General features: G+C 30.4%; 1 protein-coding gene across 1 annotated transcript in view; it reads right to left on the bottom strand.

Moving 5' to 3' along the window:
• The window catches only part of LOC136987077 (alpha-mannosidase 2-like), an 80,698-nt gene that overhangs the window by 28,384 nt on the left and 38,186 nt on the right, over positions 1-14,128 (bottom strand). The window contains exons 7-11 of the mRNA XM_067284734.1: positions 7,736-7,922; positions 5,373-5,550; positions 5,096-5,298; positions 4,222-4,407; positions 969-1,083 (exon numbers count right to left, since the gene is read on the bottom strand). Coding sequence (XP_067140835.1) covers positions 969-1,083; positions 4,222-4,407; positions 5,096-5,298; positions 5,373-5,550; positions 7,736-7,922 — 869 coding nt within the window. The remainder of the gene's footprint in view (positions 1-968; positions 1,084-4,221; positions 4,408-5,095; positions 5,299-5,372; positions 5,551-7,735; positions 7,923-14,128) is intronic.

The raw sequence follows: 14,128 nt of genomic DNA, 5'->3' as shown, positions 1-14,128 counted from the left end.
AACATCCAATTTACAGAAACAGTAGCCCAACTGATAATGAATGTATCTAGAGAATAGTGAATGTACAGGGCAAGTTCCATGGTCAAGCAGATCAGTTTTAAAAGGAAGTTAATGGATTTTGCTAATTATCTGAGTTAAAAGAATGGCAATTAAAGCAAACAAAGCTACACTCTGAGTTGTATTTAACTGTTAATTGTCACTAATGCTGTAAGTCATTATTTTGTAAACAAGAGTATATGGAGAAAATGTTCATTAACTGTTTGAGCTATGTTATCAATGATGATGGAAAGCTAGAAAACCGACAATCATTAACTGGAATCAATCACATAACTTGTGATGTCACATCAAAGAATCCACCACCTAATGTCCCGTTTTTGCTTTTCAGGATCTGGTCACTTTAAAATAAGGTAATTAAAATAGCCGCAGAACATATTATAGGAAAGGTATAAATTTAACAGGTGCATTACGAAGAGACTTCGAAATCTGCCGATAATCAATATAAATTGTAAAGTAGCCATAAATAAGAAAACAAAACTCAAAAAGAGAAAGTAGCACTTAGTCAACTGACTTACAGAATTTGAAGCTTCCTAAAATCACATATTCCGTAAACCTCCAGGCATAAATTAAATTGTCACGCTTCACAATTTTAGTGACATTTGCATCTAAATATAGTTATTTGGCTATGTTTTTACAATATTTCAGCATAGAACATAAACAAGTTTATCTTCAGCTTAAAGAAATTAAGTTATTAAAAAAATGGAAAAAAATTAAGAGAATATGAGATAATGCCAAAGAATATGGAATACTGACAAACACTAAAAACTTGCATAAAATTAGTTTAATTTTCAAAAATGGATAATCCAAATTAAAAAGATTCAACTACATAAACGTGTGTGTGTGTCTTCAGTATATTGCAGGTTCACAAAATAAAAGTGTGTATTAATTTAATTTTTATAATGAAAACGTACCATTTCCAAAAATATTGTATTGGCATCAAATGGCAATTTATTACTTCCATAGATCAGCAGTTGTTGAGATAGTTTTGATATTGTTTTTTGAAGAACTTGCAAAGAATTATACATCCTACAAAAGAAATTTGATTATTAAATATATATTAAAGACAGAAAAGGATCAAAAATGCCATTATGATCTATGTTACAAATGATACAAAATAGATGCATGGTGACTTTTTGATCATAGTCTTTTATTTAACAAAATTATTTTATTGAGTTTTAAAATACAATACAGCCTTGATTATCTAATGTAAATTGAACTGCAAGTGTATTGGATAATAAAAAATAATGAATAATATAAAGTAAATAAGATCTTTCAGTTAACAACTGAGATTTATTTAAATTAAAAACCTTAACCATCATTTTCCAGTTCTTTTTTAATTGCCTGAGAGGCTAGATCTACCCTTCTCAAAGACCTTGGTGTAAAGTTTGGCCAGAGATCTGAAGATTTCAAAATCCATCTTTAGCTCATTGAGGCATATAGGGAAAATGTTGTGTCCTCCATACACATTCAATGTTATTCTCCCCAACGTCAGATCACGTACGACATACTGGAACTATGAATTTGCTGAACATATTTCAGTGGAATATATATCGTCAACCCGAATAAGGCCCAAATCTGGCCTCTTCTAACTCAAGTTTTGCCATATTTGAAGTCACATACAGTTATGCTGTCACCATTTCATTATTGGTAAGTAAATGATAGTCATTGTTGTTGGGTGTTTGCAGCAATAGAAACATTTTTTGAGAATAGGCTAAACAAACTTGTTACATGTTGCAATAAACACATGAACAGGCTGAGTAATTTTGTAAGAAATTTCATTTCAGTAATAAATGAATGAATTATCTCTCTCCTAGTTGTAAGTGTTCTTACAACTAGACAAGAAATAAAAAAACACTATGTCCAATTAAACAGCAGCTTAATTTGCATGCAGAAATTAATACCTAACTGTGAAGATATTTACATAAAAAATGTATTCCAAGAAATTTTATAAGTCTTATATTAATAGATTTTATGTAAATAAATCTATTTTCTTCTTTTATTTTCCTTATTTACTTATAATTTCACGACAAATATTTGCTCGGTACAACTAGATTAAATAAATAGTTTATTATTGATGAAATTCAACAGTGAATGTTAATATTTGAGTTCAGAATAAAGTATCAGCAAAATGAGTTAGGTTTCGTTTATATGTGCGGTGATCAAAACTTTAAATTTATTAAACCACACACAATAGTATTATGATAGAAAGTCAGTTGAAAATTGAAAATATAACCAGCAGCAGAGCTGAGGTTTGTGCCATCTGGAAATTCTTAAGTTTTTGGTCCCCACAAAAAATACAACGTATCAAATACACTTAGAGAGAAAATGAAAACAACATACAGATATATTGAGAAAAATCTGTGAAAAGTTAGGATATTATTACTAAAATTGTATTAAAAATATATAAAAATTTGATAAAAATCTTAGTTATATCTTGTACTTTCATGACTCTTCATCTGAAGTGAAATGTTAAAAGCAATAAACCAGTATTAAAAAGACTTTAAAACCATTACCGTTTATTATTTTCTTTATTGTTCTTGTATAAGCATCCCAATCTTCTGATCGTCATCAGTACACATTCGTAGGATAAAGTTTAGCAATTATTGTTTATTATTGTTTTGACAACATATTATTTCCATGACAATCATTTTCTTGTTTCTGCACCATCATTTTTTTAATAGATTTAATATGCATATGGTAGATGACACAGAAACAAGAAAATGATTGTCATGGAAATAATATGTTGTAAAACAACAGCTGCTAAACTTTATCCTATGAATGTACTGATGACAATCAGAAGATCAAAATGAATATACAAGAAAAATAAAGAAAAAAAAAACAGTAATGGTTTTAAAGTCTTTTTAATACCGGTTTATTGTTTTTAACACTTCACCTCAAAGGAAGAGTCAGGAAAGTATAAGAGATAGCTAAGATTTTTATCAAACTTTTATCAAATTTTATATATTTTTAATATAATTTTAGTAATTAAATACCTGATTTTGGTAAAATTATATAAAAAGAGTTAAGAGTAATTGCTCTTTTACTTTTTTAATAGATTTAATAGGACACTGTTACCAATGTTACTATCAATGGAGCAAAACTAATGCTTAAATATGTATGATGTTCAACTAGGCTGTTTTCAAATGAACACAGTCCTTACCATTGTCAGAAATTCCTACAATAAGCATATTTGTGTGAAAAAATAAAATTGTGTCTGCCATCTTACATCCTTCTACTAGCCTGAAAAAAACTTTTGTTTTCATTGCAGTAGATTGAAAGTGTTGCCCAAGACAAACCATTCTGTCCACCTTCCAATAGCTACACTACTGATATAGCACATACATATAGGGACAATACATGCATATTCTTTATTCTTTTTATTCTTTAACTTTACATATGGTAATGCTCTAGGAGAAAAAGTAATTACCACCCCCAAACAACATCTCCGATTAAAAAAAAGTAAAATAAGCAAAAAGTAGAACAGTAGAAGGAAAAAAAGGGTACAGACATAAAAAGTACAAGTGTAAAGAATAACACACACAACAAATGTCTAAAAACACACAATTTCTTTTTATAAATGTTCTTAAGAGGTGTGTAATCTAGTTGGAGTGCATCCTCAAGCTCCTTCACCAAGTGAGTAGCATGAATAAAAAAAAAAGATTACTGCATAATTGTGTAATTAAGTCTTTTAATGTACTGTACATGCATAATGTATTGTGAGTGTTACAAGAAGGAATGCAAAGACTCACTCCATACTATTATAAAAAAAAAAAAATTAATAAATACAAACATTTAAAGACTTTTGACAGCATTGACCTTTCTTTTGGGCTACTCAATCATTATATATATTTCAGTGTTAAAATGTCCCAAATCTAATACAAGGTGTCTTCTCCATTTGCCTATCTCACAGAACAGTCACAGAATTCCAAGCATTAAATTTAACATTCCAGATCTCCTCAATACATAATTGTTCCATTATCATCTGATGAATGGAACATTAGTCTGTTCCTATTTTACAACACATTATGTGGCTTGTCTTGTTTAATTTTTTTGTTCATTAATAAGTAGCATTTTCTGCCTGTGGAATACTCGTGTAAATGATTTTCTTTTGAATTACTTTCTAAAATTTGTAATAAATTGACAATAACCATTAATTTAACAAACCTGTTTGCATAGTCAACCACTACAAAGTCTTTTGAAGTTCCAGTAATTCCATCGTGGTGTTGAAACAGTCCTAGTGTTCTTCGAGATTCAATGAGATTTTTTACATCATTTTCCAAATGACTTATCTGTTCTTCTTCATCTTTTGGTGTCTTAGACCATAATAAAGAGAAAAGAATTTCAGCTCCCCTAAAATTTTTAAAATTAAAAAAAAAGAAACCTATTTAATCATTTTGTTTATATTTTTAAAAAATCCAGCCACCAGCAGACAATTATTACAAATAGAGCTTATTTTAAAAATAAACTTTATCTGTAATAATTTAAAACACACTAACTATCAAAAAGTCATTTTATACCATATTCCATTAGAAACATTCACCCTGTACACAATGTAATACTCTTTATGTCCATCTCTTGCTTATATAATAGCATTGATTCTCAGAGGCATATTTTCTACCAGTGTTTGCTGGATTGCTGTTTCTGGATTCTGCCACTCAGTCTCCAATGCATCTGTCAGCACCCAAGAGATCTAGAGACTGTCTGATCCAAATCTGGAACTCCAATTCACCCCAAAGGTGTCTGATTGAGTTAAGATTGGAGCTCTGGACAGGTTACTACATACAGAAAAACTCATTTAATGATGTCATGTTAATAAAAGCTACAAAATGACATAATGTATTGTTGTCTTGAAACATGATATTGTCCATTCCATAGAACTGCCAGAGTATGCAACACTACATTGTCCAAGAGTTTACCAAAGCCCTTGGTGTACACACCACCAATAAAAAATGTCTTATGGCCAATTATGATAGCTATGGAAGTATACAATGACTTTTTAGTAGGTAGTGTACATCACTGTTAATTTGACATTTATTACCTCAGATATGCTTCTAAACTACGATCCATATTTTTATAAAAAGGTCTAGAAGTGAAATAGCCACTCCAATAATGATCATCTCTATCTGCATAAGTAAAAAAATCACCAGTTAAAGACGGTAGCCCATTTGGTTGATTTTTAACATTCAGGCCGGTTTCTTCGCGAACTGCAGCAAAATAATCGTCTAAAGTACCAAACTGAGCCTGAAATAAAATGTATATCAATAAAATAATTTGTAAATTTTTTCTAGAAATTCACTAATTATGGATGTAATTACTTGAACATTCCAATCCTCTCGTCCATTCATGTAATCAAACAATTTTTGATAATTGCGAAACTGTGAATCCCACTCTGTGCTCTTATCGAAACGAAAATCATCACCAAGAGGTATAAGAACTACACTCGTGTTATATAATTCAGATTTTTTCCTATATTGATCCAATAAAAGCCATGACCTAGAATGAAAAAAACATTTTAAAAATTTGTAGAGGAAACAACTTTTATCATCTGGTTATATCCATGAAGTGATTACTAATGACCTACTTGATAAAAGAATATTTAAAATTTAAATTGTTAAAATATTCAAAGTGTATATTAAATCAGCATATTGTGCATATAATATTGTTATTGTGTGTATTTTCCTTTTTGAGTTATAAAGTACTTTTAGTAAATTACAAATTCAGTAACTAAAATTTATACAAGGTCTTCCAAAATTAATGCTACAGTTTTAAATTACTGTAATTATGTTAATTATTACCCAAGAAGTATGTGAAGTACACCAATTGACAGAATAATGATCTCAGTTTTCCCTCCCAACTGCATTCAAATGTCTTTTTGTCTACTGCCTCTAGGAAGTACCGTAAACAAAAATGGTAACTCTACAATAGAGAGATGCTTTGTGTTCTGTGGTTTGAAAAGTTGAAATGCAACATATTGCAGATTTACTCATGTTGCACAACGTTGAGTGCAACATCTGCAGGAGCAATATATCAAGCAAAGAAAATTGTAGCTGATGAAATTTTTAAAAACAAAATTCTAAAGCATGCAGGATTGATCAGTTTCTCACAAAAAATTAAATTTGTTGCATTGTTTTTTCTTCTCCAAGTTTTGTTTAGAATAGTGTAAATTCAATTGTTTTGAATTTTTTTTGTATTTCATGTTAAATTTCCTATAATCATGCCTTTTGCTTATTTAATACTTAAGTGATTTCATTCAAGAACACCTACATCCCTTTTTTGTGTTATGTAAACTTTGAGCTGGTCCCTTCCATGATCACATTAGCAGGTTTCACTGTATATATATTGTACAGTACATATAATATATATATGATTATAAGTATATTGTAATATAATATATATCTATACTTATAAATAACAATGTTTGTTTGTTTACTATGCACCCCTAGGCCATTTGACTAATTGCTACAAAACTCAGCAGTTACATTAACGTACTTCTAACTTAGGTAATGTTGTACACAACACTCCAAAATATTGATTGGATTTCTATATATCAATATCTGTCTATATTGGATTTGCTGGCTTTACATGTAGTGCCATCTATTGGCAACATTCTTTTTTTTAATTTATACAAATGTGATGTGGCCAACACAACAACACATCCCTGCTATGTTTCTGGAGACAGAATGTAAACAAATGTTGTAAAATCACTTGATTTAATCGTTTCTTGAGTTCTAATTAGCTGTTACATAAGAAAAGAAAATATGTGAATAATTGCTTATAAAATTAATTGTTTCTATTGTTGTAATAATAGTTTTCCATAATCCATATTCCATAGACTTCATATATTCTAAAACACTTCTGGTCTCCCAGGTCTCAGTAGTGATACAGTTAGTCTACTTTCTTACAGCTGATTATTTATTCCTAGGATACCTCTAATAACTTCAGAGGTGCCATTCCAATTTAGATGCTTACAGTTCCCATAAAAAACCTTCATGGTCATTTATACCAGGAAATATTATTACTTTGATGAGTAGCACATAGCATTCACCTATGTGAAGTCAAAACCATTACACTGGTAGTTGCTTGTAAGATTGCACTTCGCCAACAGGCTGGCTATGTGCAGTTTTCCAAGTTTTCTTCAAGTTAGTAACACCCAAATATGGGCCAGGAGGCATCCCCCTCAGCAGATCACCCATGTCTTGCATCAACCAAATAGACTAAACTACTTGTAATAATTTATCTATAAACTTGCTATTTATGAGGATATACTTCCATGTAGTTTACAGGTATTCTGATGACGTTTTTAAAATGGGTTTTCCATATACATTTTTGATATTTACAATTAATAGCACAGGGCATAACAGTTACTGCATGGAGTACTTTATAAAACTGAGCAAAGCCAAGCAAAATAGCTAGTATATATATATATAAAGACAATATATAATCACTTTTTTCTTATTTGTTTAGATAGTATGTGTAATTAATCCAGTGTTTAACTTCTTACTTTAAAGAACTAAAAAGAAAAACTTCACCTTTCTTATAAAGCAAAAATCCTATTTTTAAATTTAGAATTTCTGCTTTATAAAAATACATTATAATTTTTTTTATATTTGTTTATATTTAAATATTTAATATTTTAATTAAATAAATATATTTAACAAAATATTTTAAAATGACTCACCTATCCATAACATTTTTATCAGTTATTGGAACCGGAGGAATCTTCCAAGGACAATTAACTTTATTTCCTGGCAAACGTTTAAAATCAAACTGACAACAAACTTTTGGATTTGGACCGCAAGAATGAGGAACATCATAGCTATAAAATGGCATCATGTGACATAAAATATCTGTTGTATGGTTTAGATCTGAAATTTACGAAATTTATTAATAAAAATTAATTATTTTATAAACTTTTATTACTGAAATTAAAAAAAATTTATCAAATAAAACATACATATAAAATATTAATTTTGTACTTCTGAGAATTGCTTATTTTTAATGCACTAAATAGAATGGATGAAATTACTGACACACATATTTATATTTATTTACTTTAGAACAGGCCTGGCCAACCCAAATTGTTTCGCGGGCCACTTTGATCACGCGTAAAATTACGGTGGGACACAATTTAGACAAACATGCTTTTAAAAAAGTATAACAAATACAAAATGAATAAGATTTTATTATTATACCAAGAATTCTTACTCGCACTTGTGCATTATAACAATGACACATGCAAATTTTCATTTATTTAATTGTTTTAGTATACACATAATGGGAAACAAAAGTTTTAATAGGTGTATAGTATTGCTTAGCGGGCCACACAATTTAACATGACGGGCCACGAGTTGGCCAGGCGCGCTTTAGAACATACACGTATTAGTATTTAAAGAAATTATAAAGAAATTAAAATTTTAAGATGACAATAAAATATTAATTTTGCAGGAACTACTCTCTGAAAAAATACGAGAAAAAAGAACAAAACAATTATATATTTTTGCAGATTGTCTGACATGTCGTTCTATCCGGAAAACCCATAAAATCAGATATTTATGTATGGTAAAAACTAACATACTGGTTTAAGTGAAGTTATATGTGAAGTTACACATCCCCTTCTAGAGGGTATGTAAAAAAAAGGAACAAGTTTTTACTCTAAAACTGTGAAACCATCAACATTACATCAAAAACTATGACTACAAGTTTAATTTCATTTTGTTTTCTTTCTGACAACGTAAAATACTCAAGATGCCAAAGGTGCTATTTTTTTTTTTTTTGTTTATTTTATTGTAATTGGATCCAAAAATGCAAACATAAACATATCAAATTTCAGAAACTTGTTGTAAATTATGTCAACTTGTACTGATTAACATCCATTTTGTGTGAAATTCAAGAGGAAATTTTTAAGGTGCGGGTAGATGGTCAGTGCAGCCCGCATTGACTAACTACTACTACAGCTAAGGTCAATAAGTTCTTAATTGTTTTATTGTTTTGTAAACCAAAATTCTTCTTGAATTTAATTCAGTCAAATTACATTATTATTATTTTATTGTATTGGGAAGAATGTTTTCTTTAACATTTATTTAACAAGTTTTGCTAAATCTGATTAATTTTATTTTTTAGTTACAGTTTAGCTAGAATGCTGATAACCCCAGAGTTACTGGCACACTGGTCTCCCTGTTATATGCAGCATGTCAGTCATCCATGAAAATATGGTACTTAAAAATAAAAAAAGGAAAAAAAAAATCAAATCATATCATACAGGATGTCCAAAAAGTTAATGCGTAGCAACAAATTTGTAATACCATTAAAGTTATACATAAGGAATAGCTTACAAGACCTGTAGATTGTATGCAATACCATATGTGTAACTGGTCAACCAGTACCAAATGAACAACTTACAAGGCTTGTATGCAATACTGTACATAACACTTTACTGTCATTACAAATTTCTCACTGTACAGTAACTATTTAAACACCCTGTACAATTATTTACAAAATGTATTCAGAGATGCTGCTTCTCGCAAATCTGCATCTTTGGAAACTCGAGGTTTTTGCTAAATAAACAAATATCAGGTAATTCAAGAATAAGAATATCATATTGGAATACTGTAGGAATTTCTATAAAAACATTTAATTTATAAATGTGTTGATTATAAGCATTCAAATTTATTAAACCTTTGACATTAACCCTCGAATGAATGTGGCCTAAAGCAGCGGTCGAAAACCTTTTAGATATTGAAGACCGCTAAATTTGCAATTTAAAATTTTGCGGACCACTAACATCATTTTTAAAGATATGAGTATGGTGTATATGTATATATATATATATTAATACTTTTAATTGCATTTATTTGATGGTAACACAAAAAGGGTAATAAATAATAGTAATATATATTAAAAATTAGTGCAACATTTGCTGCTCTTGCTTTAAAATTATTTTACTAATCCTTGGTTCCAATGATGTCACCACAACATGTAAAGGAGCTTCTATTTCAAGCCGAGCACGATAGTTGTTTTTGATAGTTGTTACAGTTGAGAATGTTTTTTTCACACAAGTAGGGCATTGTGAATGGAGTCAAAAGTTTTAAGACTTTTTCACTCAATATTGGATATTTGCTTTTTACAGAAAGCCAAAAATGACTTCTTGAAGATGAGTTGAATTGAAGTTTGAGACTATAATCTGATGATAATTTGATTAAACTTTCTTTTTCTTTCACATTTAAATTGCTTTCCTCAATATTTGAAGAAAATAGATTTACTATCCACATATTTCTATTTCTGGGATCCTCTTCTTTTGGATAATAATGTTCAAAAGACTCTTTGAGTGACTGCAAGTGCTGTTGAACAAAACCTATTATCTGTTGGTTGGCATCTTTTTCTTTCATTTATTCATCCAGATTTGGAAACATTTGCAAATCTTCGTTGATTAATAGTTTTTTCCAGAACAATATTTTCTTCTGAAATGCATCCTTCTACTTCTCAAAGTAAAAACGTCTGAAAGTTGTCCTTGAATAGATATGTTCAACTCATTTAAAAAAGAAAAGATGTCTGTGAAATAAGCAAGCTTTGCTACCCAGTCATCATCGGAGAAGAAATTTTTGAATTTCGAATTATTTTGTTGTTGAAAGAATAATTTTACTTCTTGTCGCATATTAAACAATCGGGTTAAAACTTTACCCCTTGACAGCCAATGCACCTCAGCATGAAGATGATGATGTTTATGTTCTAAGCTCATTTCATCACAAAGTGATTCAAATAATTGCAAGTTGAGAACTTTATGTTGAATTTCATTTATAATTTTAATTACATAAGACTTCATGTAATTCTGGAGATAATCTCTTTGCGGCAAGTTGTTCACGGTGTAAAACACAATGAGTAAAAATTATGTGTGTGTCCAACAGTTTTTATTTTTTTAAAACCTCCAGATCGATGCTCAGCATGCTTGCAGTACCATCTGTACATATTCCTATACATTTTTCCCAATCAATTTCATGCTTCAGATAATAATCATTCAATACATTGAAAATTTCAAATCCAGTTGTTCTACCTGGCAAGTCAAGTGAACATAGAAATTCTTCTTTTAAATATCTCTCAAAATTAAATCTCACAAAGCAAAGAAGAATAGCTTTGTTTGTTATGTCGGTTGATTCATCAAGTTGAATTGCATAAAATGTTGCATTTTTGACCATTTCTACTACTTCAACTTCAACATCTTTGGCCAACTCTTCAATTCTGCATTTCACAGACCTAGCAGATTCATCATCTTTCATGTAAAGAAAGGCAGAAATAGCATTTGGCAGTTATTTCATTTCTGGTCATTGTGTAAGGCAACGTTTCATTAACACTAGGGCCAAACTTTTCCAAAAACACTTTTAGGAACAACTGAATTCTGAACTAGAATGATGTTGAACTTGAGCACCGACCAATTATATTCATTAGAAAGTAAAACACAATCATGTCAATCTTCATGTTATATAAGTAACACTGCACATTATACATCTGGTCAACTGCGTCAACACCTTCCCCTCTGTAGAATCATAACTCAGTATCTCTGGTTTATAGGTGTCAATAGTCTGCATTGTTGATATCAGTATCACTGTTTTATTTTTGTAGATATATATGAAGTGAGCCATATTTGCCTGAAATCCAAAAATAACTGTTTGTGCTGCTCTAGATATTCTTCATTTGAAATTCCAGTAAAATTTATCAACTTTTTTATTGTTCTATTGCATATGAGCTGCTTTTCAGCAATAATTTTACTAATAGATAACTGGTGTACCAATTGTCTAAAGTGACATTTCTTTCCAATCCAACAATATTATGCATCAGCTTTTCAACAGCGCAAGCCATTGTATTTTGTACTACAATATACTTTTCAGGTTGAATGGAAAAATGATTTGGCATCACACACAGATTTCTATACCATATTTTATGGGCTTGTTTGGTATGTATTGACAAAATGTATCTTCCACAAAATGCTTCTAATTTCTAGTTGAGAGTGACATGACTCCCAACACTGTATGTTTGTTGTAATTCAGCACGTGCCTCTAGAAATCAGCGAATGACTATAATTTCTCTCTCTCTCTTTTCTGACAGATTTTGTAATCTTGTCATCAAACCTTAAAGCTTGTAACAAGAACAGAGATTTTTTTTTTTAACTCATAAATGCTGTCAGAATTTCTATTCCTGTTCCATCAGTTACATAATTTTGAAACATTTGCATGATTTTACTTCCTTCTGCCAATAAGATAAAGACACTCACAAGCAAAGCCATAATTTCAATTAAAAAATTTTCCTTGCATCTGTCATCTACTGTATCTCTAACTATTTGTTATCAATATATGTATTTGTGTGAGTGTCAATAATGTCTATCATATTTATATCAATAATCTTGTGGAAAGTTGATATTTTATCTTGCAGGTCTGTAGCAATTGATTTGAAACCAGGATACACATTAACTCTACTTTCACTTGAAGTTCTCTCCCTGATTTGTCAAATGAGATTTTCTGCCATTGCATTTGATGATCTCTTCTGGTATAATCTTCATTATTGTCATTGTCTCCAGCATCAATTTAACCTTGTTATGATAACCAATCAGTTATTACTTCTTGTTCCTTATCAGACTCACTACTAGCCACTATTCCCTCATCTGACTCTTCTACCATTAATTGAATATTATCTCTATCCAAAATTCTAACAGAAAGAATGCCCATTATGAATACAGAAAAGTGTAGTTGAAAAGATGTGTTGCATTATATAATATCACATCACTACAGAATTAACAAAGAAGATAAAAATTACTTATGAATGCCGAAGCACGATTGACATCATACACCAAAATGATTCAAGCACTAATAATACAAAATAGGATGGTAATACCAACCACACTTGTCAACAATCCAATGCACAATGTCAGATTAAAGTTGTGGAGAGACTGGTAAAAATCAGATTTAAAAAAAAAAAAAAACTGAAAGTATCCCTGTCAGAGGTTAATGGATTTATCTGTTTTGTTAAACTGAAAACAAAACAGATAGAAACAACTCAATCATTTACACACAATCTTTGCAGAAGCAAAAAAGATTTATTCAATTGAAAAAAACTTATATTTTTGGTCATATTTAATGACCTCCAAACGAGGCTAACTTTCCAAAAAATTGAACATTTTCAAATATTAACAAAAATAAACAAAAAATATGAGAAGTAATGAACACTAATAAACCTATTTGCTGCTGCACAAGATTGTGTATAGACAGTGGTGATATTCAAAATATTTAACAAAGAATTCGCTAGCAGAAAATTTTTCCCTAACAATCACCGACAAACAAAATGGAAGTTTTGGCTAAAAATAAATACAATACCTTTTCTTGCGATATATCTAATAATCAGTGGTGTATTTGGAACGTAAGGGGCCCTGGGTGACAACCAGGTAACAATAGTATATTAGAGCTGTCGACCTTTCTTTCTTTCTTTTTTAGGCAGAGAAATTTTTCACCCCGAATGGCACTGCTGATAATAGACAGATGTCATCATCTCTCAAAATACAATATTCTTTTTATTTCGCTGTCCATAGCCCGACACATGTTCCACAGCCATCTTGTATTATCTCACGCGCGTGACATTGTGGGATCTCTCTTATGACTGGATCTAGTTTCGAGAACTCTCTTGAATCGATCGCGATTAAACCTCGTTTCGGTCGAGAGAGATCGCACCAAGGCATAGTCCCCGACCTTGTTCACAATCCAGATTGAAATGCTCGGTGCAAACGGGGTATAAGGCTCTAAGTTTAGTAGTGTTACAGAGTAAATTACGTATATTTTAATATATTTTTAAAAGAAACAAAACCACTGAGAAATGTTACGTGTGTTTAACAAGGTTTGGGAAACTGAAAATTTTACCAACGGGTTCGGCCGAACCTGTGCGAACCCGCTGAACATCACCACTGTGTGTAGATGATTGAGTGATCTACTAAAGCAGTTACTTTATGAAAGCTATAGTAGTGACAACATACAGTAAACAGAGATGATAAATTTGGGATAATGTGAATTGATGTTTTATATCATTTATTTATTCA

Source organism: Centruroides vittatus, unplaced genomic scaffold, assembly GCF_030686945.1.
Source record: "Centruroides vittatus isolate TY-2023 unplaced genomic scaffold, ASM3068694v2 scaffold_1444, whole genome shotgun sequence".
Lineage (NCBI taxonomy): Eukaryota > Metazoa > Arthropoda > Arachnida > Scorpiones > Buthidae > Centruroides > Centruroides vittatus.
Note: the sequence above shows the minus strand (reverse complement) of the source record. Positions and strands in the feature narration are given on the sequence as shown.